This window comes from Onychostoma macrolepis, chromosome 02 (genome assembly GCF_012432095.1).
Source record: "Onychostoma macrolepis isolate SWU-2019 chromosome 02, ASM1243209v1, whole genome shotgun sequence".
Taxonomy (NCBI): Eukaryota; Metazoa; Chordata; class Actinopteri; order Cypriniformes; family Cyprinidae; genus Onychostoma; species Onychostoma macrolepis.
The window spans coordinates 19,173,437-19,200,109 of record NC_081156.1 but is presented as its reverse complement, the minus strand read 5'-3'; the positions used below and the strand labels follow the sequence as shown (position 1 = coordinate 19,200,109).

Here is a 26,673-nt window from a genome sequence, read left to right as displayed (position 1 = left end):
TGTTTTGAGAAAACGCACCAAAATAATAGATTCAAACTTCATGTTGTACCAAAACACATGGATCACATGGATTACAATCAAAACGGTTTTTGCTATCCATATTCTTTGCATTTATTTCCTTTCCCGCTCACTTGTAAGTAGCGTAACGCCTTCATTCATTCAAAAAGTGAAAGTGCTGTAGAGTGTAATGAAATGAGCAGGGACTGATCTCAAGTGGTCACAAGAGACACATTTAAAATGCATACTAATAAAAGGTGTCTTCAGTGATCACTTGTGATTCAATCACTGAAAATGCATCTGAATACCAGGTGGAAACAGTGCCAAAGTCATGATCTAATGAGTATAAATAAAAATAAAATAAACAATAAAAGTTATGCATGGCCTGTGTCTTCGCATTCAAGTAATAAATAAATAAATACAATGAATTAAATAATAACAGTGGAATACTGTCACAATTGTGAGAATTAAAGTCACATTTTGAGACATAAAATTGTACAATAAACTGTAAACTGTACAATATACAGTCACAAATAGGACAAATAATGTCAAAATGATATAAAAAAAGTAGTAATTGTGAAGTCAAAGATAAATAATTTTTAAACAAATTAATTTTTTAATAAATAAATATTTGGTGCTGCAATGCACTGAACTGTTTTAGTATTCCTTATAATAGTCCTTATTATAACCAACGCTGCAAATTTCCAGTGCAAAGTTTTCCCACAGCTTCACGTTCAGTGCTGAAAATCAATGGACATGCAGATGAACTACAAATGAAACACTGCCCATACATTTAGCTCTGTTTTAAGATATATCCGGCTATTTTTCCACACATTTTCAGTCTAATATTTTTTTTTCTGTCTGCATGAGAGCTGCAAGGCCACACACTTGTGTAGTTCAAAGGGAACATTGATCATCAGTCCCAGAGATGGCAGCTGTGGTATTTTCCTGCCATACACAGACTGAGGACAGCTCTAAAATAGCCTCCATCCTTTGACTATGAGTCTAAATGATAGCTTCTGCCGGGCCAGGAACACAGTTTAGAGACAGTGGGAGGATTTTGCAGTTGCAGCCTGAGGGACGTCACAGCTAAAGCATCACTGGAGCGCACTGTGCAGTCAGCCTTACAAAAAGGTACAACGTTGTGCAAACAAACACTCCACACTGCAACAGCCCACCTGTCAACATCTAACCCCTGGCTGCTTCTCTAAACTTCCTGCCTTTTACTTCACCACCTCTCTTGCTCAATCTCTGCCTGTTGGGGGTCAGAAACCTCCGCTCGTGTTGTACAGCTCAGGCTCGCTTTAATATTTAAGAAGCAAACACCACTGTGTAAACACACACATGCTCCGTGTTTTAATGTTTTAACCTTACTGATACAAAGAAACAAGGACAGCTAACAGAATCTGTGTTCTGACTAGGGTGGCCATCCGTCCGGTTTTAGGTTGCACAGTCCAGTTTTGAAATAACATGTCCATGTGCTGGCACAGACTTGAGACTGATACTCATGTGACCTCCTTTTAAGATCACTATTTTATACTTTATAAAATTATATACAAAAAAATAAAAAAATGTTAATGTTAAGTTAATATTAAGTCACATACATTTTAGAAATGATATTTTCTCAGCATGGATTGTTTTGCTCTGTTTCTCCAATCAATGCATCTCTGATCAACAGAGGTGTTTTGTTCCTGAATAATTCAGTGTATTTGAATGAAACAGTTGAGTTATTCATAAAGACAGTTGCTAAATTTAAAACTGTATACTAGCATACTCCTCTTACTATTTTCAGCAAATCGTTCTATGGCAAAAATGGCAAGCATAGTTTTTTAGCACTTGCTTCATTCTGTTTTGAACAAACTGGTTGAATGAGTGAATCAGTGACTCATTCATTAAAATAACTGACTTGACTTGTTGCCACCAATTGGAAGTTTCAGTTTCTTAAGTATCTTTTCATAGTTCTATACTCAGTATTTAATTAAAATTTGTCCTAATAAATGTAAAAAAAAAAAAAAAACTGTCACTTGAAATTAATTTAAGGGGGAATATGTCATCCCTTATTGGAAATATTTATTTTATGTCACTGGTTTAGGATAATTTTTCAGTTTTTATCCTGGCTTCACGAATCCTCCAAAATGTCCTCTTGTCCTCATTATAGAAATGTCCACCCTAGTCCAGACAGAGGAATTAAAGGATAGTTCACCCAAAATGCAAATTTTGTTATCATATACTCACCCTCATGTCGTTTCAAACTTGTATGAGTTTCTTTCGTATGCTGAACATAAAAGAAGATATTTTAAAGAATGCAGGTAATCAAACAGTTGATGGTCCCCATTGACTTCCACTATATTTCTTTATCTACTATAGAAGGCAATGGGAACCAACAACTGTTTGGTTCTTCAAAATATATTTTTTTTGTGTTCAACATAAGACGGAAACGTATACAGGTTTGGAACGACATGAGGGTGAGTAAATGACGACAACATTTTCATTTCTGGGTTAACTATTTCTTTAAATGCAGCGAATTTAGGCACAAGAGTGTAATGCCTTTTTATTAAAATAATACTGGGGAATGGGTGACATTAATGGAAGAAATTGCCCATCACATTCATTCATGACTCGTTTAACACGTGAGCGTGCTCCAGAGAACAAGACTCATTATGTTTTCTGACTCATTGTCTGCCCCCTGTGGTGAAGATGAGATATTGCACAGTAATGGTTTGCTAATTAGTTGTACTAAAAGACAAATACACAGCAAAGCCATGCCATTAACAATTTATCAAAAGCTGCATGTTATTATGATAAAATAAATATGAATAACAGCTTCAGTGGAACATTTTGAACATAAACAATAAAGTGTAAAATCCTCAACTTCGCTAGACTCCACTTCAAAGACTTTGCACACTACCCCAAAGGCAGTGTTGCAGCGTGTGATAAGGGCCTGCTGCGTACCAGGCAGATGGTGCCGCTCTGTTCGTCTGAACGCGCAGTGGTGTTCTGAAGGGGATGAAGGGAAGGTAGGTGCCCTCTCAATGTCAACCTTGACAGCTCCCTCAATTAGCCATCTCATAATTCGTCTGGTCGGTTCTCTGTGGCGAGGACATCTGGAAGGGCCCACACTGGACGGGGATGACTGGACACGGTATCTACAGCTCAGTGATACAGGATCATTCACTCACCCTCCTGTCGGTCCAAACCTGCATGACTTTCTTTTCATTGTGGAACAAAGAAGATGATTTAAATAGTGGTTCAGTGTTTTTTTTGTCCATACAACGAAAGTCAATGGGGGTTGAACATAACACCGAACCCCGACGTTCGTTTCATGTCGAAACATCCTTCAAAAAAAGGTCACACAAGTTTGGAAAGACATGAGGGTGAATAAATGGTGAAATCATTTTCATTGTGGGTGAACTATTCCTTTAACTTACCACCAAATCGCTATTTAGTGACTGTTGCAGCTAACTCGCATTATTTCTGACTTTATTTTTTTATGCAAAGGGCCATTCGCATTAAAGTTGACGACTAATAATAACTATAAAGTTTTATTAATCATTCTAATTCTATGAGAACAGTGAAGTCCACACCACAGCTATAACTATAACCACACAGAGAAGGTTACATCCACTGGTGTGGACACTAAAGTAGTTATTGTTATTTTCATAATTATTGTTCTTCGCGTGAATTGCCTTAAACACTTTCTCTAGACCACGCAAACACATTTGGTGTTGGGTACATACCGATTTTAACAAACACCACTCAAACGCATAGCAATTCTCATTCTCAAATCAATGTCAGGCATAGATAGAAGGTCAGGTCATGTCTGTCACATCTCTTGCCAGAGTCACCCCAGCCAAGGCGTCACATCAGGCTCCTGCTCCCTTCTGAGTTTTGTCAGCGCGTGAAGTTTAAACAAATGGCAGCTATCGATTCCACAGCCCTGCCAAACTACATCTGCCTCTGGCTGGCAGGTGCAGCCCATGTAGAGGAACACACTATCTCTAATTATCCACATCACACATCTTTCCGCAGCTGGCTGAAACACAAGCGGATGGTTATATCATCTCACCACAATATATACAAGCCAGTTATTTTCCATTGTTTGCTTAGTTTGCTTTAAATTAAGGATGTCAAACGTAGTACTTTAGTACCAAGTAAATATTAAAACTCATCAAAATCTTTAATGTAAACAGTCAGTTAATAATAAAATATGCAGCTGAATATAACAAACACTGTCAAGCAATTGATTTTAAATACCTGAACAACTTCATGCATTTACTTAATTTATCTTTGTTTGTTACTTTTTGTTTTACATCTCTATTACTCTTCTAACATATAAATATAAAATCATTTATATTTAAAAAAAATGTTTATTATTAAACAGTTTACTTTCCTTGAATAATTACTTAAATATTTGAAGCAATGCTTACATTGACAAATACTCAATTGGCATTACATTATATATATTTATTTCAATTTATAATCAGTCAACAGTCATAAAGTGTTTTTGAAGGATCCCGGTTGCTTGCGTTGTTGTGTGGATTACACTTGGTGAGACGAATCGAAAAGATTGGTGTGTCTAAAAACATCACTGCCCCCGTATTGATCTAAGGGCCAAACCCTTTAGACCATGCTGCCTCTAATTATTTTTAAAATCTCCCCGTAAACAAGGTCTGGCTGCTTATCAAGAGGGATGGCATGAAAATGAAAGCTTTGAAATAACAGTTTGTCAGTTCTGACAGGCTGTATTCCCTGATGTTTTGCTCCACTCCGATAGGAGCACCATGCTAATGACCATAACTGAAGCTGTGACTCAAAGATGCGGTTCAAAGGCCTGCACTTCCACTCCATTAAACCGACCCACAGGTGACGTGAGCACTAACGTGAGACCCTAAAGGTTATCCTATAGGATTCTAAGAAACTTTTTTTCACTTTCCTCTCTCTCAGCCAGCTGTCTTCTCTCCATAGATCCACTGAGGCTGGTGGCCATATGTTGGCTCTCTGACTAGCCGCAGGCATTTGGAGAACAGTAGGAAGTGGAGAACACAGCACTCAAATATGCATTACTAGTGCAGAGAGAGACAGCAGCACTGTCTCAAGCACCATATAGAGGGAATGCAACTTCCAGTAAGGATTACGACATCAGACAGGTCTCCAAACATCCTGATTTATTAAAATTCAACATGTCAAAGTTTGCAGCATTGTGGATAATCTCTCATTGAATGTTTTTACAAGTATTACATACTTGGGCTTTTCCAAACAAATTGTCAATGTGAAAACTCCATCAGAGACACTGTCAAACTTAAACCTTGTTCACAGTGACAGCAACCTGCAGCGACACAGCAACCGGAAGTCATTCATTTTCAGTAAGAATCTGTGATTTGTAGCGCCTAGTGTCCAGTGATGATTGGTTTTTTGTGAGATAATGCTTCTGTCAACATTTTACTGTTCTGTACCCAGGGCCAGCGCGTGCATTTAGGTGAACTAGGCAGCTGCATAGGGCAGCAGCACAGCAGGGGTGGTGTTTCCATATGGCAGAGTATGGCCCCGATCACACCAAACACGTTTTTTTGCAGTGAGAGGCGCCTTTTTGAATTGTTTTCTGTTGGCAGTGAGCATTCTGCGCGCTGTTTTTCGCCACCTGCTGCGTTTTTCCAGGTACGCTCTGAGCGCCTTAAGTTGAAAAGAAAAGCAACTCTGAGCTGAAAAGTGCGTTCAGTGTGCTCAGGGCCTATGGCAGTCGCCATAACCTAGCCCATCAGGTGTGCTGTGGAAAATCCAAACTCTATTAGGCTATATTTCGTTATTATTGTTTTAAATCACTGCTATTGGTCTTCCTTATGTCTGTTTGAGGGTTTTACAAATATTTAACCAATGAAAAGAATTCAATAGAGCTTGTCACTAAATTTTGTAACAATATGGATCCTCAAACTGTCAGTGAAACCTCGTAACTTCACCCCGCTTCCATTCAGAACGAAGCGTGGAGACGAGTTCACAATGCAAAGGTAAATAATAATAAATAACTGATGTTTGAATAAGTACAGCGTTTTCTTCACTAAAACACTATGTCTGTAAAGGCTATTGTTTTTGTGTGTTTGAAGAGCGGAGAAGAGTCTTGCCGTCTAGTTGTAACCAATATACTTTTGTATGTTTTAAATATTCTTGCATATAGCGCTTCATCGTATATATCATGAGATTTTGGCCAAGTTTATTAAATGACAAGAATTTAAATTTTTTTATTCATCAAAACATCTAAATTCTGTCTACACTGGACGCAACAAAGCGACCGTTGCAAATCTTTTGAACCTTGTGTGTGTGTGTGTGTGTGTGTGTGGAGAGAAAGCGGGGGAGACACAGGTGGACCAAGACAGGCTAGTTAGCCTACATCCAAAACCCGTTTTTTTAGCCTATAGCCTTTATCATATTTAACGCTACGAATAGTGCACACCAGCGATGGGATTTCAGCTGTAACCTTCCAGCGCAGCTTGGACAGATTTCTGTTTTTCTTGTTGAAAATTAACTACAGAGACTTGTTTTCCGCGACCTGAACAGAGCGGAACAGAGTCGAGCGGCTCATTCTCCCAAATTTTCCGATGGCCATTTGGCCTGTTGATTATTACTTTTTTTTTTTGCAATAGGCTATGAAAAAATATAATAATCAGAAAACATGTCCGTGTCTTACTTTTATTTTAATGGAGTTGTATCAAAAAACAAAATCTCCAGTCTTTCACATGCATCTTAAAGATTGTGTTTAATTGTGAGTGTGAAGTGGGGGCGGCACGGCAGTGTTTTGCCTAGAGCGGCAGTTGAGCTTGCGCCGACCCTGTCTGTTCCTGACCTTCTCTATACATTTTGCATACATACACATGCAGTATTTCATAGCTATTTAAAAACATTTGTAAAAAATGGGTCGTTCTAAAGAGCTCAGTGAATTCAAGTGTGGCACTGTCTAGGGCTGTCGCGATTCGTCGATTTTAGACGAATAGTCGATTTTTAAAAATCATCAACTTCATTTTGCTAGCATCGACTAACCGGCAAAATACCGGAAGTGGCACATTTCACGGACGAGAATCCATAAAACACATTATTAGACTATTTTCCAAGGCTGCATGATATATTAAACCCATTTAAAAATCATAATTAAGCATAATTGTGATTTCACAAACGCTATGATTTAACGCTATGATTTAATTAAATAATTATATGCGATGCAGTTCTAATACAGTATATGTGCTTTACTTATTTACATGCGTGTAGGTTAAGTTTGTGCGTCACACAGTGATATGTTCACTTTTTCATAAAAGCACGAAACTTGGTACACTTGTATAGTTTGTGGCCCTGAACATTTTCAGAAATGGAGCCATTGCAAAAACACCTTACTTTCCGCCATAACCAAATTATATATTTTGTGTCATATCTCCTGAATCAAACATGATAACATAGAAAAAGTGATGTCATCCCCTATGTTTTGATGGACAAGGATTACAATGATACCAAATACAAAAACATAAACTGTTCAGGTGAAGAGTTAATGATGAAATCAGCAATGTGAGAAGGAAATCACAGCATTTACAATAGTCCATATTATGGCTATTAATTTTTTCTTTCTTTGATAATTAGCTAATATTGTATTCAATAGTACAATAAAATAGTGTTTTAATCAATTAATTAATTAATTAGTTACATTTATATAGCGCTTTTCTTGGTACTCAAAGCGCTTTACATGGAAGGGGCAATCTCCTCAGCCACCACCATTTTTCCATTCCTCTCAGGCAGAGTCGGGTAGGCAGTAGTATGTTTCCAATAAATTCTTGTTCTCTCTCAACAATGCTCTAACATCACATGCAGATGGCAACGGAATCTTGCTAACCTGGTCCTATCTGCACCTCTTCTGCTGCACCTCTGTCATTTTCTAAGGCCCCGTTTACACTACTGCGTTTTCGTTTTAAAACGGCGTTTTAGAATGAAAACGATCCCCGTTTACACGTGTTTCCGCTGCGTTTGAGAAACGATCTCCGTTTACACTACACAACCGAAAACGCATGCCACATGACCATTCATACAGGTGCAACCATAGATTTGTATAGGTAGATCCCTATTATTTAGATGGCGGACGCGTCTGCGTGCTTGGAGTGGTCGAATGGGGAATCTACCCATACATATCTATGGGTACAACAACGAGCATGATGTTATTGTTTACCTGGTCGTCAAGGATACGCAGAGCGAATGTGGGCAGCCACACCATCGTTTTCAAAAGTCTCCGTTTTGCTCCGTTTACACTGAAACGCTACCCCAGAGTTTTCAAACTAAAACGAGGTCTGCAGCGTTTTCAAAAGTCTCAGTTTTCGACCTCGAAAACGTCGGAGTAGTGTAAACGATAGGCGTAACCGTAGCAAAAGTTATGCGTTTTAAAACGAAAACACACTAGTGTAAACGGGGCCTAAGGGTCACTGGAATTGTCAGTCAGCTGTCAACAAACTTCATTCTGGCCATTGCTTCTCAGTCTACTCTTAGAATCTTGGGCTTGGCTGAGACTTGGATTCGTCCAGAAGACTCTCCAACCCCTGTTGTTCTGTCTAACAACTTCCCTTTCTCTCACACCCCCGTCAGTTTGGAAGGGTACTAGTCTTCTCATTTCTAATAATTGGAAATACTCAACCCACTCTTCCCTATGCAATAAAAATTATTTTGAGTTTCATGCTATTATGGTAACAGCTCCTGTTAAACTCCATATTGTAATGATTTATCGCCTTCCTGGTCAACTGGGCACCTTTATAGAGGAGCTGGATGGGCTGCTATCCTCATTCTCTGTGGATGGCAGTCCACTTGTAGTCTTTGGTGACTTCGAAATGCGTCTTAAGGAGCCTTACACTCCTAGCTTCATTCAATCTCAAATGGCTAAACACAAGCACTAACAAATCAGGCAACCAGCTTGACTTAATTAACACATGCAGTTGTATCACAGACAACATTTGGTAAAACCTCTACACATCTCTGATCATTTCTTTATTACATGTAACCTACATATTACTATCTGTGTGCCACCAATTCCTCTACCATTTACTTTGAGCCAAAACCTACGCTCCCTTTCACCCTCCCATCTTTCCTCTGTAGTATCCTCCTCTCTTCCCTCACCCACCCATTTCTCATCTCTGGATGTAAATACAGAAACTGACACTTTATGATCCACATTAACTTCTTGTCAAGACAATATCTGTCTAGACACGCAAGTGCATACTACCCCTCCTAACCTAAAAAGTTGCCCCATGCATCATCATCTTTACTGTATTTTTGATGAGCAGTCTTTTGGGTGGCTCACCAGTGAACTAGATTTCTCTAATACAAAAATTAAGTAGGCTTGACACAAAATTTTGTGGGGAGAAGAATTTATTGAAGATAGTGTAACCGTTCTTCAATAGCAAAGTTAGTATGTCTCCCTTCAAACAATCTTAACCCTTGTATGAATCCTAGCGTCTCCCAAAGTACTGTGTGTGGGAAAGAATTTGATACCTGAAGACAAAGGGCTAGAAACAACAGATACTGTTAGGACCTTCCCACTGGAGATCCTGCAATCTACAAGACGTTCCTGAGGAATGCTGTTCATTTGTTATTCTAATGGAATGGACCATTTGGTTCACACCTTTATAGACACAGTTACATTATTTCTTTCACAGAATGACCAACTGAATGTTAACCAATCAGGTTTCAGGAGTGGCCATTCAACTGAGACTGATTTACTGTCGGTCAGTATAGCCCTGCAGATTGCGAAAGCTGATTCCAAATCATCAGTTGAATCTTATCTCACAGTTAGGTCTTTCAGAGAGGTATCCAGAGAACATCAGCTGGCCACAGGGTTTCTTCAGGGACCAGTTCTTGGACCCCTCCTCTTCACCATATACACTACATCACTGGGACCCGTTATACAAGCACATGGTTTCTCCTACCATTGCTATGCTGATGACACACAGCTCTATCATTCATTTCAACCAGACAATCCAATAGTAGCTGCGCGTATCTCAGGCTGCCTGGCAAACATCTCGGCATGGGTGAAGGAACATCACCTGCAGCTCAACCTGGCAAAGACTGAGATTCTCGTTTTCCCTGCCAATCCGACTCTACAGCATGATTTATTCATCCTGGTTCATCAAAAATTATTCTTTGGTGACCTTCAAGGACCATATTGTAAAGACAACTCGATCATGCAGGTTTGCATTGCGCAACATCAGGAGGATCAGACCCTTCCAAATAGAGCATGCTGCACAACTTCTTGCCCAGGCCCTTGTCATTTCTAGGCTGGACTATTGCAATGCTCTTCTAGCTGGGCAAACCTCTACAGCGGCACAACTGGTCTGCCATGAGCCCAAAAGTGCCCACTTCACACCTCTCTTTATCTCCCTGCACTGGCTATTGGTTGCGGCATGCATCAAGTTCAAGACACGTTAAGAACAGCAACAGGCTCAGCACCCTCCTACTTCCTCCTCACTCTTACGAATCTACATCCCCTCCAGAAGCTTGAGATCTGCAAGTAAGCGATGCCTCGTGGTAACATCACAGAGGCATTTTCATTCACCTTTCCTGGCTGGTGAAATTATTTTCACACACCCACAGTAATTAACAGAACATCCGACACATTATCTGAAAGCAATGCTAATTTAATCCCATACCTCACCCATTTGACAACCACACCTGCATTAAATCTCCTGCATGAGGTAGACAAAACTCATTTATTAAAACTTTTATTCAAATTGTGAATAGATTTAAATGCAGAAAGCAAGCAAATAGCTCTCCCTTTAATATACTTACTACAGCTGTCAATCAGTGGCAGCACAATTGGCTACATTGCTCAGCGTGTACTGGACCGAGTCGAAATAGTTTTGGTTATTGTACCCGCAACCCGCCTGTGCTTGTCACCGTCCAGCCCACACTCGCACCGCACCCTACACATCAATATTATTCCACCCATTACATCAGATTGTCAGGGTTGGGTGAAGGGATAGAGAGCGAGGACTCAATAGCAGGAGTAATGGGCTTTATTGATAATAAAAATAAACAAAACAGCAACAAACAAAAACTACCCCATAGGGGGGACAATCCTAGACAAAGGTAACATCAACATTCGACAACGAACTCACACGGGACTGCAAACACAAGGAGATTAAATAGGGAGCAAAACAGGAGGGTAACGAGGTAAAACACAAGTGGGGCAAATTAACCAATAATCAGGAAACAAGGTGGGTGGGGTCAAGGCAAATAGACATGAGAGCACATGGCAGACAGAAAACTAAGACAAAAGCCATGTGCTCACACAAAACAAAAACACAAAGCACATGGCCAGCAATACAAATCATCAGCCATGTGCTAAACAGGACACGAACACGCAGCTAATGAGAATACTCATAAGCCGCGTGTTCACACAAGACATGACAACATGAAAGCACGCAGCCAATGAAAAACACAAGCTGCGTGCCAAACAGAACAAGACAAAACAAGAGAAAGCACGCAGCTGAACCCGAACCGCGTGCTGGACAAAACACAATGCATACGGACAGAGGAGTGCACGTCCCGAGCAAACTCGAGACCGCACACTCCCACAGCAAGACAGACCTGGAACGTGAGTGTCCGAATCCCGACACGAAAACCAGAAGAGAGCCTGAACAAGCCAGAGTGCCGGGATCCGAACACCACGCTCCAACATGAAACAGAGCACGTAGACAAGAGAGCGCTCACCAGAAAACAAGACAAGAAGGGAGTGTCAGAGCTCTGTCACAAAACCACGAATAAACTAAACCGAAGTGACAGAACCCTGACACCGATATTAGCGGCTCACCTGCGTGTACCTGCCCGCATGCAGGACTCTGGATTCCCCCTTGTGGACAATATAATAGACAACTCTGGCCCCAGAGAGTGATTGTAAATTAAGTTTACATGAAATATGTTTGAAATTTCATTCTACATCTTCTGAGATTTCATTGTAATCCTTCTCATAAAGATTTCATTGTAATCCTTCTCATAAAGTCACTGAATTAACCATTAACTGTTCACCTGATTGTGTTGCCGTCTGCGTGTGATATTAGAGCGTTGTTGAGAGAGAACAAGAATGTATTGGAAACGCACTACCGCCTACATGTCTCTGCCTGAGAGGTAAGGAAATATACATTTACCTGAGATGATTTTTTTAGATGTCTGAAATATATGATAGTATTCTTGAAAACAATCTTTTCATGAATTATTGAATAAAATATTAATTATCAAAGAAAGAAAAAATTAATACCCATAATATGGACTATTGTAAATTTCCTTCTCACATTGCTGATTCCACCATTAACTATTCACCTGAACAGTTTATGTTGTTGTATATGGTATCACTGTAATCCTTGACATAGGGGTAGACGTCACTTTTTCTGTGTTATGTTTGGTTCAGGAGATATGACACAAAATACATAATTTGGTTATGGTGGAAGGTAAAATGGTCGCCATGGCAACCACAAGGTGTTTTGCCATGGCTCCATTTCTGAAAATGTTTAGGGTCACAAACTATACAAGTGTACCAAGCATGGGCGTAACCACCATATACTTTGGAAAAAGCATTAATTTTTCAATAAAAATGAAGGAAATAATAAAAAAAGTTGAACATAAAGTATCGGGTAGGTATAGGGAGGGCTTTTGTCCGAATAATTTGAAATAAAATTAAAAAATTACACTCTAAGTTATTGCATACTATTTTATAATGTATTACAATGCAGAGGTGCAGATAAGTGCCACTATTTGCAATAAGTAATGTTTTTCTCTAATAATGTTTTTCACCACAATTAATCATACCCTTTTATGATTGTAAACAGCATATCACTGGGGGGTTGGGGGCGCATTTGGACCCCAATATCTATACCATGGTTACGCCCTTGGTACCAAGTTTCATGCTTTTATGAAAAAGTGAACATTATTTTCACATATCACCTGGACTATTACATGTGTGGAGTGTCTCAAACTCCATCTCTGCATGTTATTGTGAGTTTGGGTTTATTAACGTTCATCTGGGAATGCAATTTGCGCCATTTCATCAGATTTGTGAGGTAAATCATTTATAAATCTACACAAACAGGAGAATACATCGCAATTTCAAAATAAAAGCTTAAACCCTCATGTCCACATATTCATTTAATTACAGTGGCTATAGCATTTCTGTCCTAAAGAAATAGCCAAATATTAAAGATTAAGTGGACATTTTAATTAAATGGCGCTTGGTCAATATTAAACAAGGATTAGATCGCGCAGTAATGTGTAAAAATAATCGTCAGGCCGTTGGCGCCCCCTGCAGGCCTTTGTTGTAATGCGTAATCTACATTAGCTCTATTGTTTAAAATACATTATGTATTTTAACAGTTTTGTTCAATAAAACCATACGATTTCTTGATTTTGATACTTTATTTGAACTAATTATTACTGCATCATTGCTATTATATATAGATATTTTAAGTCAGTTTAAAAGCTATTGATCTATACATCTATTTTTATGGTAACACTTTACAATAAGGTTCATTAGTTAACAACATTAGTAAACATGAACTAAGAATGAACAATACTTCTACAGCATTTATTAATTTTAGTTAATGTTAATTTCAGCATTTACTAATGCATTATTAAAATCACAAGTTGTGTTTGTTAACGTTAGTTAATGCTCTGTGAACATGAAATAACAATGAACAACTGTATTTTCATTAACTAACATTAACAAAGATTAATAAATAGTGTAATAAATGCATTGTTTGTTCATGTTAGTTAATACATTAAATAATGGTAATAAATGACACCTTATTGTAAAGTGTTACCATTTTTATTACCACAAAAACATTTATTATAATTATAGGGCCCTATGAAATCCGTTTTATTTCCAAATTCAGGTTTTTCCATTTTCATTTTTCTATACTCTGTTTTAATGGTTAAATTAAATTTTATTAATCAAAAAGCCTGTCTAATTAATTGAGTTTTACAGTTTTATCTGTACCAAATTCTGTTTTACATTATTTTCTGGATTCCATTTTAATGGTTCCATTAAATTTTAATAATCAAAAGCATCTCCAATTAATTGATTTTATATTTTAAAAAGTATTTTTTTAAATTATTATTATTTATTTTATTTTTTTCAGAAATACTGCACATTTACATTTTTCACCTAAATACATTCTGGTAAATAATATTTCTGGTAAATAGTCCTTTAAAAAGTGTTTTTGATTATAATTTTATTATTAGTAGACTTGAACACGTGGATATGTTGTCATTCTGACACTATAATACTGATTTGGACTATGATATGGACACTTGCTTCTTGCACTCTGTTGCACTTTACTTATGCTTTAAAAAAGGATTTCATAGACATTTGGATTTCATTTGGTTTAATAAAATATTCTTAAGTAAAATTGTAGATTTTTTGTGGGAAATTAATCGTTTAGATTAATCGATAAATTGGCTGATAGATTAATCGAAATAAAAATAGTCGTTAGTGGCAGCCCTAGTACTGTCATAGGATGCCACCGTTGAAATAAGTCTGTTTGTAAAATTTCATCACTGCTAGATATTCCATGGTCAACTGTAAATGATGAAAGTGAAAGCATTTTGGAACAGTAGTAACTATGAAGTAGAATACCATGTAAAGTTACAATGTGGGGTCACAGAATGCTGAGGCGCATGGTATGTAAAAGTCACCAAAGGCATGTAGCCACTGGACTCTGGAGCAGTGGAAACTCGTTCTATGGAGTGACAAATCATGCTTTTCTGATGGGTGAGTTTGGTGGATGCCAGGAGAATATTACCTGCCTGACTCCATTGTGTTTTCCAGCAGTTGAAACGCTGGGTGATTACATGACAGATGATGCATTTTGGTTAGTTTTACTAGATAATACAAATATAATTTCATGATAAAATGCACGTGATTTGAAAGACAAGACTGTTTCATCAAACATAAAAGATTCACAAAACATTTCTTGCTTCATTGTCCTTCTATAAACAGCTCTATGACATCCGACTCAAAATGATAAAGCATGTCACATATGATTATTTCTACATACATACTGTACAGTGATATAATAAACAATAAATTGTGGAAAACTGTGCCAGAAATTGTCTGCATTCTGAGTGAGTTAGATTCATGCCTTGATAATCGTTCATCTTGTTCATGCTATACAGTAATGTATTATGCAGCACAGCTGTATTCAAATGCTCTCCCCTGCAGAAATAAAACTGATTCCTTGTCAAAACAGACTGACATCATATTTTCACCGGCAATACATTTGTTATCAGTTATGCAGCCCACCAATAACGGCCAACAAGAGAAACGCATACTAGCGAGCGACTAACAGCACAAACAAAAGGTCTTTACAATCACATTTAAACTAGGGCAAAATATTTTTAAGAACAGACAGGCTTCACCAATAGGTTTAGTTCAATAGTAAACAAAAGCCTTGCATTTTCAAGACACTGTGGGCACAATTTTATGAAGATGTCAATTGTGATGATATCAAACTGGGTTCTGATGCTGGGCGTGGATTAGTGATCACTGGGGTTTCAGATGAAAGAAAACCCCAGAGCAAAAGCAGACACAGGTCACACTGAGTTCACACATCCTGCCTGACATCTGGATCACTGTTGGTCACTTGAAATATCACAATAAATTTTCAAATCTCAGCTTGGATGCTGAGCAATTACATGTACAAGTGTATACATTTTTTTTAAGATACTCAATTTTCTATTTTATATGTTCCTCAATAACATGACAGGCTACTTTCAGAGCACATGCAATGATTTACTCTTCCTCTATGCATCAGATTCAATCAATCAAATTTACTCAATCATTCAGTTTCCCTTTACCACTGTTATTGCCTCGCAGTGCTAATAAAAAGCAAATCAGACACATCCTGTCAGGGCTTCTGAGGATAAACATCTTGTGACCCACAGAAAAGACAACAAATGAATATTGATTCTTCCTCTGGCAACCTCCTTGATACATGAAAGAGAGTTTTATATACTGCTAGTAGGGGTGGGCAATATGACCAAAATCTTGTTTCACAATATGATTAATTTTATTTCACAGTAACAATATATATCATGATACAGTTATGTTTGCTTTAAATAAGGTCTTTATGATATTCAAATTTTTGATACCATGGAAATTTCATAATTCTTGTCACCAGTGTCAATATCACAAAAAACCGAATACTAGCATAAAAAAACAAAAAAAACAATACTCAAGCCAACTGAAGACAGGTAAACAGTCAGCGATTAATTAAGAATAAGAAACTAATTACAAGCAATAGGACAAAAAATTACAGTGGAAAAAATAAATAAGAAATGCTACATTGTATAAAGTAATCTGATGTAGAAAAACACTGCATATTCTTCACTGTGTAAATTAAATATTACTTCTTATTAAAGTTACAAAAGTGATTTAGTCAAGAGCAGTGACATATTTTCTGTCTTTTGTTTGATTAATATGATTGAAGAAATATTAGACAGCTGTCACTTTAAGAGCTACCCGGATCCAATATACTGTTACACGTGTTTTCTTTCTTAGCCATTTGCTTTCACTTAAGACCTAAATCACTACAAAGACAGGCATTTTGACACCAATAAGTATGTATATTTAACCATTCAAGGGCTAAAAAGTGGAAAAAATTACTCAATACTCCCGTGCTCTATGAGCACCATGTTCATGTGTGCGCCTCTCTGGCAGCGTTCAGAGACAGCGCGCACATATAGATAAATGAGTTTTCTTTCGCTACTGATTGCATTTAAACGGCTTAAAATCACTTGTTTTTAAACCGGAATGCTTAAAAATGCATGCAAACAATACATTTTCGGTATATCGCCCACCCCTAACTGCTAGAGTGTGCTGCTATAGATGATAGATAGAACAACAGAATGAATGATAGGACAACAGATGGATAGACAGAACAACAAAATGATAATGTATTTGCAGGCAGACCTGTGCTGCTCTGGATGGTTCTGACAGTAGTGGTGGTCCTCGGGGGGGAGGCCGGGAGCAAAGGCCCGTCGTCGTCCTGCGAGCAGCCCTGGTCGATGGCACGCACGTAACTGTGACTCCTCATGCGGAAGCACCCGGGCACAGGCAGGTCCAGGGCGTCTACTGCCTGTGACTCCATTTCACTGAACACACTCTCACACACTGCCTCGATCTGCCCGTTAACCTCAACCTCACTCACCTGCAGGCAGAGGAGAAGAGAGGAGAGATACAGAGAGAAAGAAAAGACAAGAAATGAAAATTATAAAAGAACAGTCAAGAGAAACAGACAGGGCAGAGGTCAGGGAAAAGAGCCGTCCAATGAGCTTCAAGATCCACTTTCCATGGGGCACTGTACTTTATAGGGGTGCAGAATCAAAAGAAAAAGGGAAAAACAGAGCCAAAGACTGCAGAGATGCCATTAGGTGCAGGTGAGAAACACACAAAGCAGTGGCAAGAGGAGGAAAAGTCAAAAAAAGAAACATAATGAAGCTTGAAGGACAGTTTCACAGGGTAAATGAAGGTGCAAGCCACACCAGCAGGGAGGAACTCCTCAAGTGGGGTTTATTGACAAGGTGGAAGACAGCGAGACAGTGCCAGGATCAACATGTTCATTAGTGTTGATCGTAACAGAAACCGAGGGTGGACGAGAGCGGGGGGTTAATGAAGATGTGATAAGGTAGAAGTGTGGGAAGAGGACTGTAGAAAGGGTGGGTGTTTTGGACAAGGGCTACAGCTTGAAACTCTGTCCCAATCACTCATGAGAGCTAGATGGGTATGTTCTTATTTACTAACTGTGAAGTTTAGAGTCATGTGCCATCTACAAAGTCTTTACAGGAAGGTCTAAAACATTTCTAATGCTAATATTCCTTGTTTATTTAGTTTTTTGGTCTTCCATCAAAGAGCACATGCCATCTCAGAGTCAACGTTGGCGCCAAATGACAATGATGTAATGCTTGCCATTTTGTAATTAGCATGACAAATCAGTGCTTGGGGACTAAGTGTGCCTAAGACGGATGAGTAACTGTTTGATGAATGCCATCCCAGTTCTACGAAACATGGAGCATGTTAGTTGGTTAGACGTATACATCTGTGATTGAACAATGTTTATGGTGATGGCCCAAATTCATCTCACCGGTGGATGAATCGCAGGTTGGTTTCATGGTTTTTAATAGGGGTGTCCCCGACTAAGGATTTTCATAGTCGAATCATATGTTTGGGGGCGGGGCAAAATACATTACCGAGAGTCAAGTCAGACATTCAACAGTCATAAATACTGACGTTAACACACACGGACAATAGCCTAATGGACGCCTCGCAGATACAAACGGTGTAAATAATGTTTTATGTTTTGATTAAAAGATAGCAAGCATTAAACGTCAGTGAAACCCTAAGAATTCACCAAATTTTTTTCATCAGTGCTCTCATTATAACGTTATATATATGGCAGTAGTTATTAATGTTCTGCATTTCTGTTTTGAGCTGCGCGTGCTGAAGATGACCAGTAGATTGAAGCATATGATAGCAGGTTTTTAATCAATGGTATTTAACTCATATAGAATACGCTTCGTTATTTATACAACATAACGTTAATATCACGATTTATAGGCTATCTGCACAAAATGCATGAACACAGGCTATCTGCGCGGCTCTGAATGAATCACCGTAGTACTACAATGAAGCGCTTTAGTGCAGCGTAACTCAACCAAATGCATTTTAATACAAGATAAATAATATATACACGATATATATAAACCGGCTGAAATGTTTTGAAATCACTTGTACCCTACCTGATCTAAAAAATCCAGTCTTTCACTCTGCCTGTGTCAGTTTGAGTCTTGTTAAAGATTAGTTAAAGATGCTTCTGTCAGTCACGCATGGAAAGTGAAACTTACATCTATAGGGGTGGTTGGATTTATTCACGCACGTTAAAATATTGCGTTACTCCCTAAAAAAGTAACTAATTACGTTACTTAGTTACTTTTTATGGAAAGTAATGCGTTACGTTACTTTTGCGTTACTTTTGCGTTACTTTTTAAATATGAGCAGGGCTTAATTGTTTTTAATACAAGAAGTTCTATTTATAGCAAATGTAAAAGCCCTTTCACACCAAAAAGTGTAATGAATAAACCTCAAGCTGAAGGAAAAGTAAATTCACGTCTGTACAGTAGAACACAGGAGAAGAAGGTTCAACACTCTTCAGCAATAAAAAAAAACAATGAAGCACAATTGTTAGTTTATCTAAAGTCATTTTTGCTTATTAGTTTGGTTGAACTGGATCATCAAAGGTCAGCAGCAAAGGCATTGGTTAATAAAATGGGATTAGATACATTCGTGTTGTTTAACATATTTAATTATTGCAGGTTTGCGTCATATTCTGAGTTTGCATTTCACTGTTTTAATTCATTTTGATTTCAGTTTTTTTGCGAGTGGGATGAATTAATGCACAATCACATTTAGTCTAGAACTACAGTAACATCATGTTCACACAGCGCACTGTCAGTCAATAAATGGGAAAAAAGTAACTGGCATTATACATTACATAGATATTTTCTTGTAAAATAAAAAGTAATGCGTTACTTTACTAGTTACTTGAAAAAAGTAATATTATTACGTAACTCGCGTTACTTGTAATGCGTTACCCCCAACACTGATCATAACATCCCGCGAATATTCGACTGTGAGATTGGGAGTCGAATCAGGCTCCTCCTATCGATGCATTGAATCGTCGACTATTCGGGGGCACCCCTAGTTTTCAACTGGACTTGTTGGACTAATGTGGACCGAGTTTGACCTTCCTCCCCCTGCACCCCGCTATGACGGTGTGTTTGGGGGTGAGCACAAACCTGGCTGATGGTGCTCATAGCCCTCATGTAGCTCTCGTTGCGCGAGCGGTATTGGGGAGAGGCTAGCAGAGCTTTGGGATCCAGTGTGTCCAGGCTCCTATTGATGGAAACTTCACTCACCGCCCGCAAGTAGCTGTGACTCCGGATCTGCAGCTTTGGAGAGTGTTCTGTAGAGATACTGTGCATAGAGGAGAAAACAAGAGATATTTATTTATTTGCTGAAAGAGAAAAATTGAGTACTTATATATATATATATTAATTAAAAATCATTTTATTTAGTAACTAATAATCGTAATTAACAATATGTGTGTGCATATATAGATAGATAGATAGATAACAACAACAACAACAATACATTTTATTGAAAGTATTTTTTTCAAATATTATTTTATTTTATTTTCATATACTCATATTTTTTAATAAATATGAGTATAGGAGGCCATATGATTGGATAAGCCAATTTAATTAGGAATAATAGAGAATGGCTTGACGCAATGCCCAAACAATAGGCTTATTCTATGAAAAGAATGACATGCAATGTGTACAAAAGAAGAATAAGGTCACACATGAGCTTGGGCCTCCCAAATACAAAATCAACACACTACAATATAGCCTAAATTAATATTTTAAATTATTTAAATTATATTATAATTATTGGGACTAGTTCTTGGGTTACATTTATGGTATCCCTAAAATGTCTGTGTAAGCACATTTTTTACAAGAATTGTATTACATTTATATTTGTTATACCTGTTATATCAAAAGAAAAAAAATATATGAAAAAACGGTAATAATAATATATTTTATGCACTTTAGATAGGTTAGAAACACACAATTTAGTGTGCAAATTCCCTCCATGTAAACACATTGTTGAATGACAATAAAATATAAGGATTTTTTTTTTTGGCAAAAACACACGTTTAAATAAATGATGGCGCTCTGGTCATTCTTCTCTGGATGGTATGATGCAACAAATAATTTCCACCAATCAAACGTGTAGCATGTTCTTTGACGTCACGAGTATTAAAAGCATTTAGATGCCACACTCCTCGTCAAGGTCCCTTCATCAGGGCTCATGGGGGGACTGTGAGCAAATCAAATGCTCATGCAAGACCTCTGCATGTGTCCAGTGCACAACAGCGTACATTATGGATGTGGCTCTTTAAATAGATAAAGGGACGGCTCCATCAGGTCACTCAGGCATAAAGCAGGTGGGGTGAGTGCAGCACACGGGCAAGGAGAGAAACAGCTAAACTCACTTAAGGCCGCCCACGCAGCCCAGCACACACATGCCCAACGCTCGCACTGACACTTTGCTGACAGGCAGACACCTTGCATCCACATCAGCAGTATGGGAATTAGTGGAAGCTCCAGCATTGGCGTAGATCTCCCACCCTCCATCTGCATGGCTTCACACATACATAATAAGTGAACACAGCAACTCCTCACGGAGCGGTATGGTCCAAAATGCCCCAGGGCATCTCTCTACACTACTGGAGAACAGAATGGCTAAACTTCACAAGAAGCACTCAGGGGGTCCACATCCCCCATGGTGAACCTGGCTTTGGGGAACTGGTTATGCATGATGTCATCGTTGCGGAATAAGCCGATAAGTTTCCGCCTCGCTGTCGCGGTCGTCTCGACGGATTGGTCGCTGTGCGGTTGTTAATTACGTCAGCCATTCACAATGCAGCGCTGTGCCTCACGTACTTTCTGCTGCAGTGGCAGCTCCCCGAGGCACGTAAGACTGTATATTTTCATGCTTCACAAAGATATGGAATTGTATCTGATGACTAATGTACATGTGAGTTATTCGGTCTTCTGAGCTATAAAATAAGCAGCTCAACTCCTACTTAATATAAAGAATGAGCTCGATAAATATAGACATCAAACACTCACTTAGTATTATTAATCATAAACAGACAAAGTTAAAGGTCAAAGCACTGTCCCCTGGCATATAATCAGGGCATTGGTTGGTTGGAAGGATTGCGACTGTACTCTAAAGCAAACAAACCTCCCTTGCACATGCAGATGTAACACTGGCATTTGAAGCTTTTCTTCGTCAATAAACAGATAAAACCATCAAAATGCGGGATTGAGGAAATTGCACAAGATGAAATATTTATGAGCACTCATAATGCCAGAACAGTATTACAAATCTGCAAATCCTCCAATCCTTGTCTGGGCTTTCCACTGCGCTTAGGGTGGAATCTCAGAGCACTTTCGTAGAGCTTGAGCAGATATCAATCTGAAATTGAAGCAAAGAAATTACACTGCTGTCTTGTCAATCCTACATGTCAGACAGTGTTAATCTCAACAACGAAATTACTGAGGAAAATGTTAACAAAGGATTTTTGGTTTCACCACTGATGAAATAAGTATAGACTTTAAGATAGTGTACGATTTATATATATATATATATATATAGATAATATATATATATATATATATATATATATACACAGTATATACACAGTATATATAAAACTATATTCCTTCTTATTTTGAAATTTTTATTTAAATTTGCACTTTCATCAACTGAAATGTTTTTTTGTCAACTAAAAATTAGATGCAAAAACTAAAAACTAAACGAAACTAAAATAAAATAAAGAATATGACAATGGAATACTGATTCAATTTACTGGATATTTGTCACTTGCCATGTGACAAAAAACTAAGACTAAACAAAAAAGTGTGAAAATTATCATTGCACATTAGTGTATATACAGTTGTCAAAAGTTTATATAAGCCTTGCAGAGGTAAAAAAAAAAAATCATGAAAAAAGATCATAAAATAAGCTTTAATTAAATTGAAAAATTAAATATTAAAATGTCATATATACTAAAATTAGATGTGATTTAAAAAAAAAATGTGAACAAATTATGAAATGAAATACTAAACTGATTGGATCTTTGTCAAAAAAGTGACAAAACATTATCACTGCACATTAGACTCCAGAAAGATGCAAGAAATGAGAACAGATGCAATAATGAGAACAAACAATTGCTTTAATGAACTTAGCCCACCTACAGACCATTTAAGGCAACCTCTTTAGACATATTACAGCGCAAATCTGTTACTATAGCAACCCCACAATGACTTACCGAAACGTAGGCCAACCCCCGCTCACACACACACACACACACACACACACACACACACACACACGCTGTACTTGCATGTGCCACAATGTGCTGGACTCTTTAAAACCACAATGATGCAGTCATATTGCATATTAAGCCTGCTAAATATATCAGTGGAGAACCTGTAAAGTCAATTAATGCTCAGAATAACTGACGAGCTCCTGCTGCTTACAAGACCTCAGTCAACTGGCTTGGGAGTGTGTTTTACAACGCACAAGCTTTTAAGGAAGTCTCTGGGCTAATTAGAGTAATTACTTGTACCTTTGCCACTGCAGTGGCGTGGCATATTGTGCTTCCTTAATTAAATCTGCACTCGGCTCCTGACCGGCAGGAATAATGGTGTTGTGTTACTGTGGAAACGCTGACTGATATCTCCGCTGTGGGAAGCATGTCTGTCTGACCATCTAATCTCGCACCCTTCAATGTGTCCGTGTGGATCCTTTATGGGTTTTGCCCGTCAAGCTGTGCTAGGAGCCCCAAGTCATACAGCAGGTTGGTAATTAGCGCAGCGCTGAACCCTGGCTGATTAGCCACTCATTACTCAGCAGTAACAGAAAAGCCTGGTGACCTACATGAACAGGAGTCAGGTGCCCATGGGGAAGCAGGGCATGGAGGTACAACAGCCCAACCCAATCAATCTGAGCTCAGAGCTGGACGAAACCAAAGGAAGAACACAAAGAAAACAGTTCCGAGTGGTAGTCAAAGGGCACAAATGTTCAGTTTGAGGTTAATGTTTTGCTTAAACTTTAAATTAAATGTAATATCTCTCAAATCCAACGGCAGTCATTTGATATTATTTAATTTATACAACAGCGAGTCTTTGACGCCCCTCTGGATAGACTGCTAATGGATTTTCAATTTGAATCGCAAAGACATGATTAATTTGAATTGCGCACCGACCTAGAAGGCAAAAGCTTTTGTATATCACATTCATGTTCTTAGCAAATGCTTTCCTAACAAAGCAATTTACTGCATAAAATAGTAATACATAAAAAAGCAATAAAAATAGCAAAAAAGAGAAAATGATTGGACTCCATTCATTTGCATCAAAGCATTTTCGTTCGCTCAAAGAGAGAGAACAGTGAGAAGACAAAAAACTCCATCTGCGTGGAACTTTTTATGCTCTGTAAAAATTATATATATATATATATATATATATATATATATATATATATATATATATATATAAACAATTTTTGTTTATATAAATATAAATATAAATATATATATATATATATATATATATATATATAAAACCTGACTAAATTTACATTTTATGATAAAACCGCTGAAATAAATGAGAAAACAGAGATGGAAGTCTCAGACAAATGAATATCTTGACTAAAAAACAAACAAACAAACAAAAAAAACCCCTCTCATTAGCTGCATTTCCATTACCCTTCAAATTGTGCAAATTGAAACGGCAAATTAAAAATACACACAATGGAAGCAATTTCACAAAAAACTCCCATATATCGCAAAAACTTTTTCACATTCGCATGAGGTGGTTTTTCAGGAAAAAGGAATATTTCTCAAAACTGTAATGGAAACAGTTTTTTTTCACATTTACAGGTCACTTGGCATATTTAAAATTCACATGACCATTCTTAAATATACTATCCACCTTTTTCTTCAACGCGGAAGTAAGCCTATGGGTGAGACTTACGGTTCATTAGCCGCTATAGGTAAATAATGAGAAGAATAACAACGTGCAGTAAACAGTAAAACTGTTTGCACTACAAACCAGTGTGTTCATAATTAAGATAATACATTAAAATAACGTCGTAAGGCACACCAATTTTCAATATCAAGCAGTAAAATGAACTATTTTGTACAGCTAAAAATAGCTGGATGCGGATGAGACCGGAAGCTAGACCCATAGAATTTACAAATGGCTGCGCCCATTTTTACGGCAAGAAAAAAATCTCCAAGAAACACCTCATACGTGGTCACTCTCAAGTATAAGAGGCTTTCCTTGCCATCAATGCTTGAATAATTTACTCTGCGCACATCTGCGGTGCATTGCGACACAATCACAAAAGTTTTGCGCAAATCTGTAATGGAAACGCATTGCTGCGATACGCTATTATAATTTTTATTAATATTTTCAATTAGTTTTTTGTCCTTTTCTTTTTCTAGTTATTTTGTTGTGTTTTTCTCATTTTGATTTTATTTCAGAAGAAAGACAAATCTAATTAATTTTTCATGGGCAGCACAGGAAAATGACAAAAGCCTGACTAAATTGACATGTCTTATCATAAAAACTGCTGAAATAAATGGGAAAGCGAAACAACAGAGATCTGAGTCCCAGATAAATGAATATCTTGACTAGAAAAATAGACTTTCCCTGCACATCTCCGTAGGGAGATGAGTGCAGCACAGCAGATAAAACAGACAGTTAATAAACTCGTCACTCTCTAAAGCTACATGGAAACAGATCTGCATGCTTGGTAGGTGTTAAAGGTGTTGACTACAGCACTGGTGCGCTTTAAAATGGGGATTGGACAGGCAGAGGATTTCGAGCTTTTAGATGGCCAGCTGGATGACTATTACGTGGCTAAAGCACAGTCATTCTTTAAGAGATGCCAAGCTTTGGATACCAACGCAGAAGAACATGGTTAGAGCTGTTGCCAACATCAAACACTTTCATGCTTACTTTTATTTCACTTTACTTGCAGTTTAAGTAATACACACAATATATTATGAAGGCTCTTAATTGTGGAACTCTATGGAATAAAAAAAAAAAAGAATCTGGAATGTAAACTCGAAAATCAATAATCAATTACTGAATCAATTCAAATAAATTCAATGCAGTCCAGATGTTTTTATTTTGAAGGTGTTGGAAGGTTGGATAATTGATTCTACTGGTCCAAAATTGTTGCTTATTGGTTATTGTTGAATAATATTTGTTAATAATCTTTTTGTCCCAATTCCACAACAAATATGCCATACTGGTTATGGGATCAGCGTTCAGGTTAAACATCACCCAGCATGATGTCTTTTGATTCAGCAAGTCGTTCACTCGATTAATCAATTCAGCTCGTTCAAAAGATTGAGTTAAATCAATAACTCAAGAGTGGAATTTAGTTCGACTTCCAAACTGGTTCAAATGAATCATTACAAAGCTACTCTTGAATTAGTCATCACTAGATGAAATTGCAGCACATGGTCGCCGATCAATTTAGTAGTTCATTATCTGAAAATAGCCAATTTGTCACAGCTTCTCAGAGAAGTACTGCAGTTGAGAACGGAAGTTCTAACCCGGATGTCAGGACTGAGCTGCCTTTTTTATAGAAGGAAAAGGTGGGCAATTACCTAGATAATCTAAGTATTGGCTATTACATTGGCGGCCCCTTTCATTTAGCTCATTTTTCCAACAATTTGCAATTGTGTTCATACTGCCAAAAAAACAAAAAAACAAAAAACTGACTATACAGTACAGTAGAACAATCATAATATACAGTATATAATTTATTTATTTAATCATTTCCAAAACATGAAACACTTGGTATATCAATTGAAGAATTAATTGCACAAATGGGCCTGCGTGATACATGATTCTGCACAAGGCAAACGATCAAAACAGTGTTATTTTAGTAACTATTTAGTATTTTTTTTATTTAGCATAGTTTTATTATCAATATTTTTAATTAATTTGTATTTTTATATTTTGTTTTCA

The 26,673-nt window shown here is 37.6% G+C and overlaps 1 protein-coding gene across 10 annotated transcripts in view; it reads right to left on the bottom strand.

Annotated features, from left to right (window-relative positions):
• dlgap1a (discs, large (Drosophila) homolog-associated protein 1a) overlaps positions 1-26,673 on the bottom strand; it is a 123,384-nt gene that overhangs the window by 18,274 nt on the left and 78,437 nt on the right. For 9 of the 10 annotated variants that reach the window (XR_009266017.1, XM_058799841.1, XM_058799822.1 and 6 more), the window contains 2 exons: positions 19,852-20,029; positions 16,970-17,207 (listed from right to left, as the gene is read on the bottom strand). Coding sequence is in view for 9 of the 10 variants with exons in the window: in XM_058799841.1 (XP_058655824.1) it covers positions 16,970-17,207; positions 19,852-20,029 (416 nt within the window). In the remaining variant the exon portion in view is untranslated. The remainder of the gene's footprint in view (positions 1-16,969; positions 17,208-19,851; positions 20,030-26,673) is intronic. The other variant, XM_058744344.1, reaches the window with a different exon arrangement.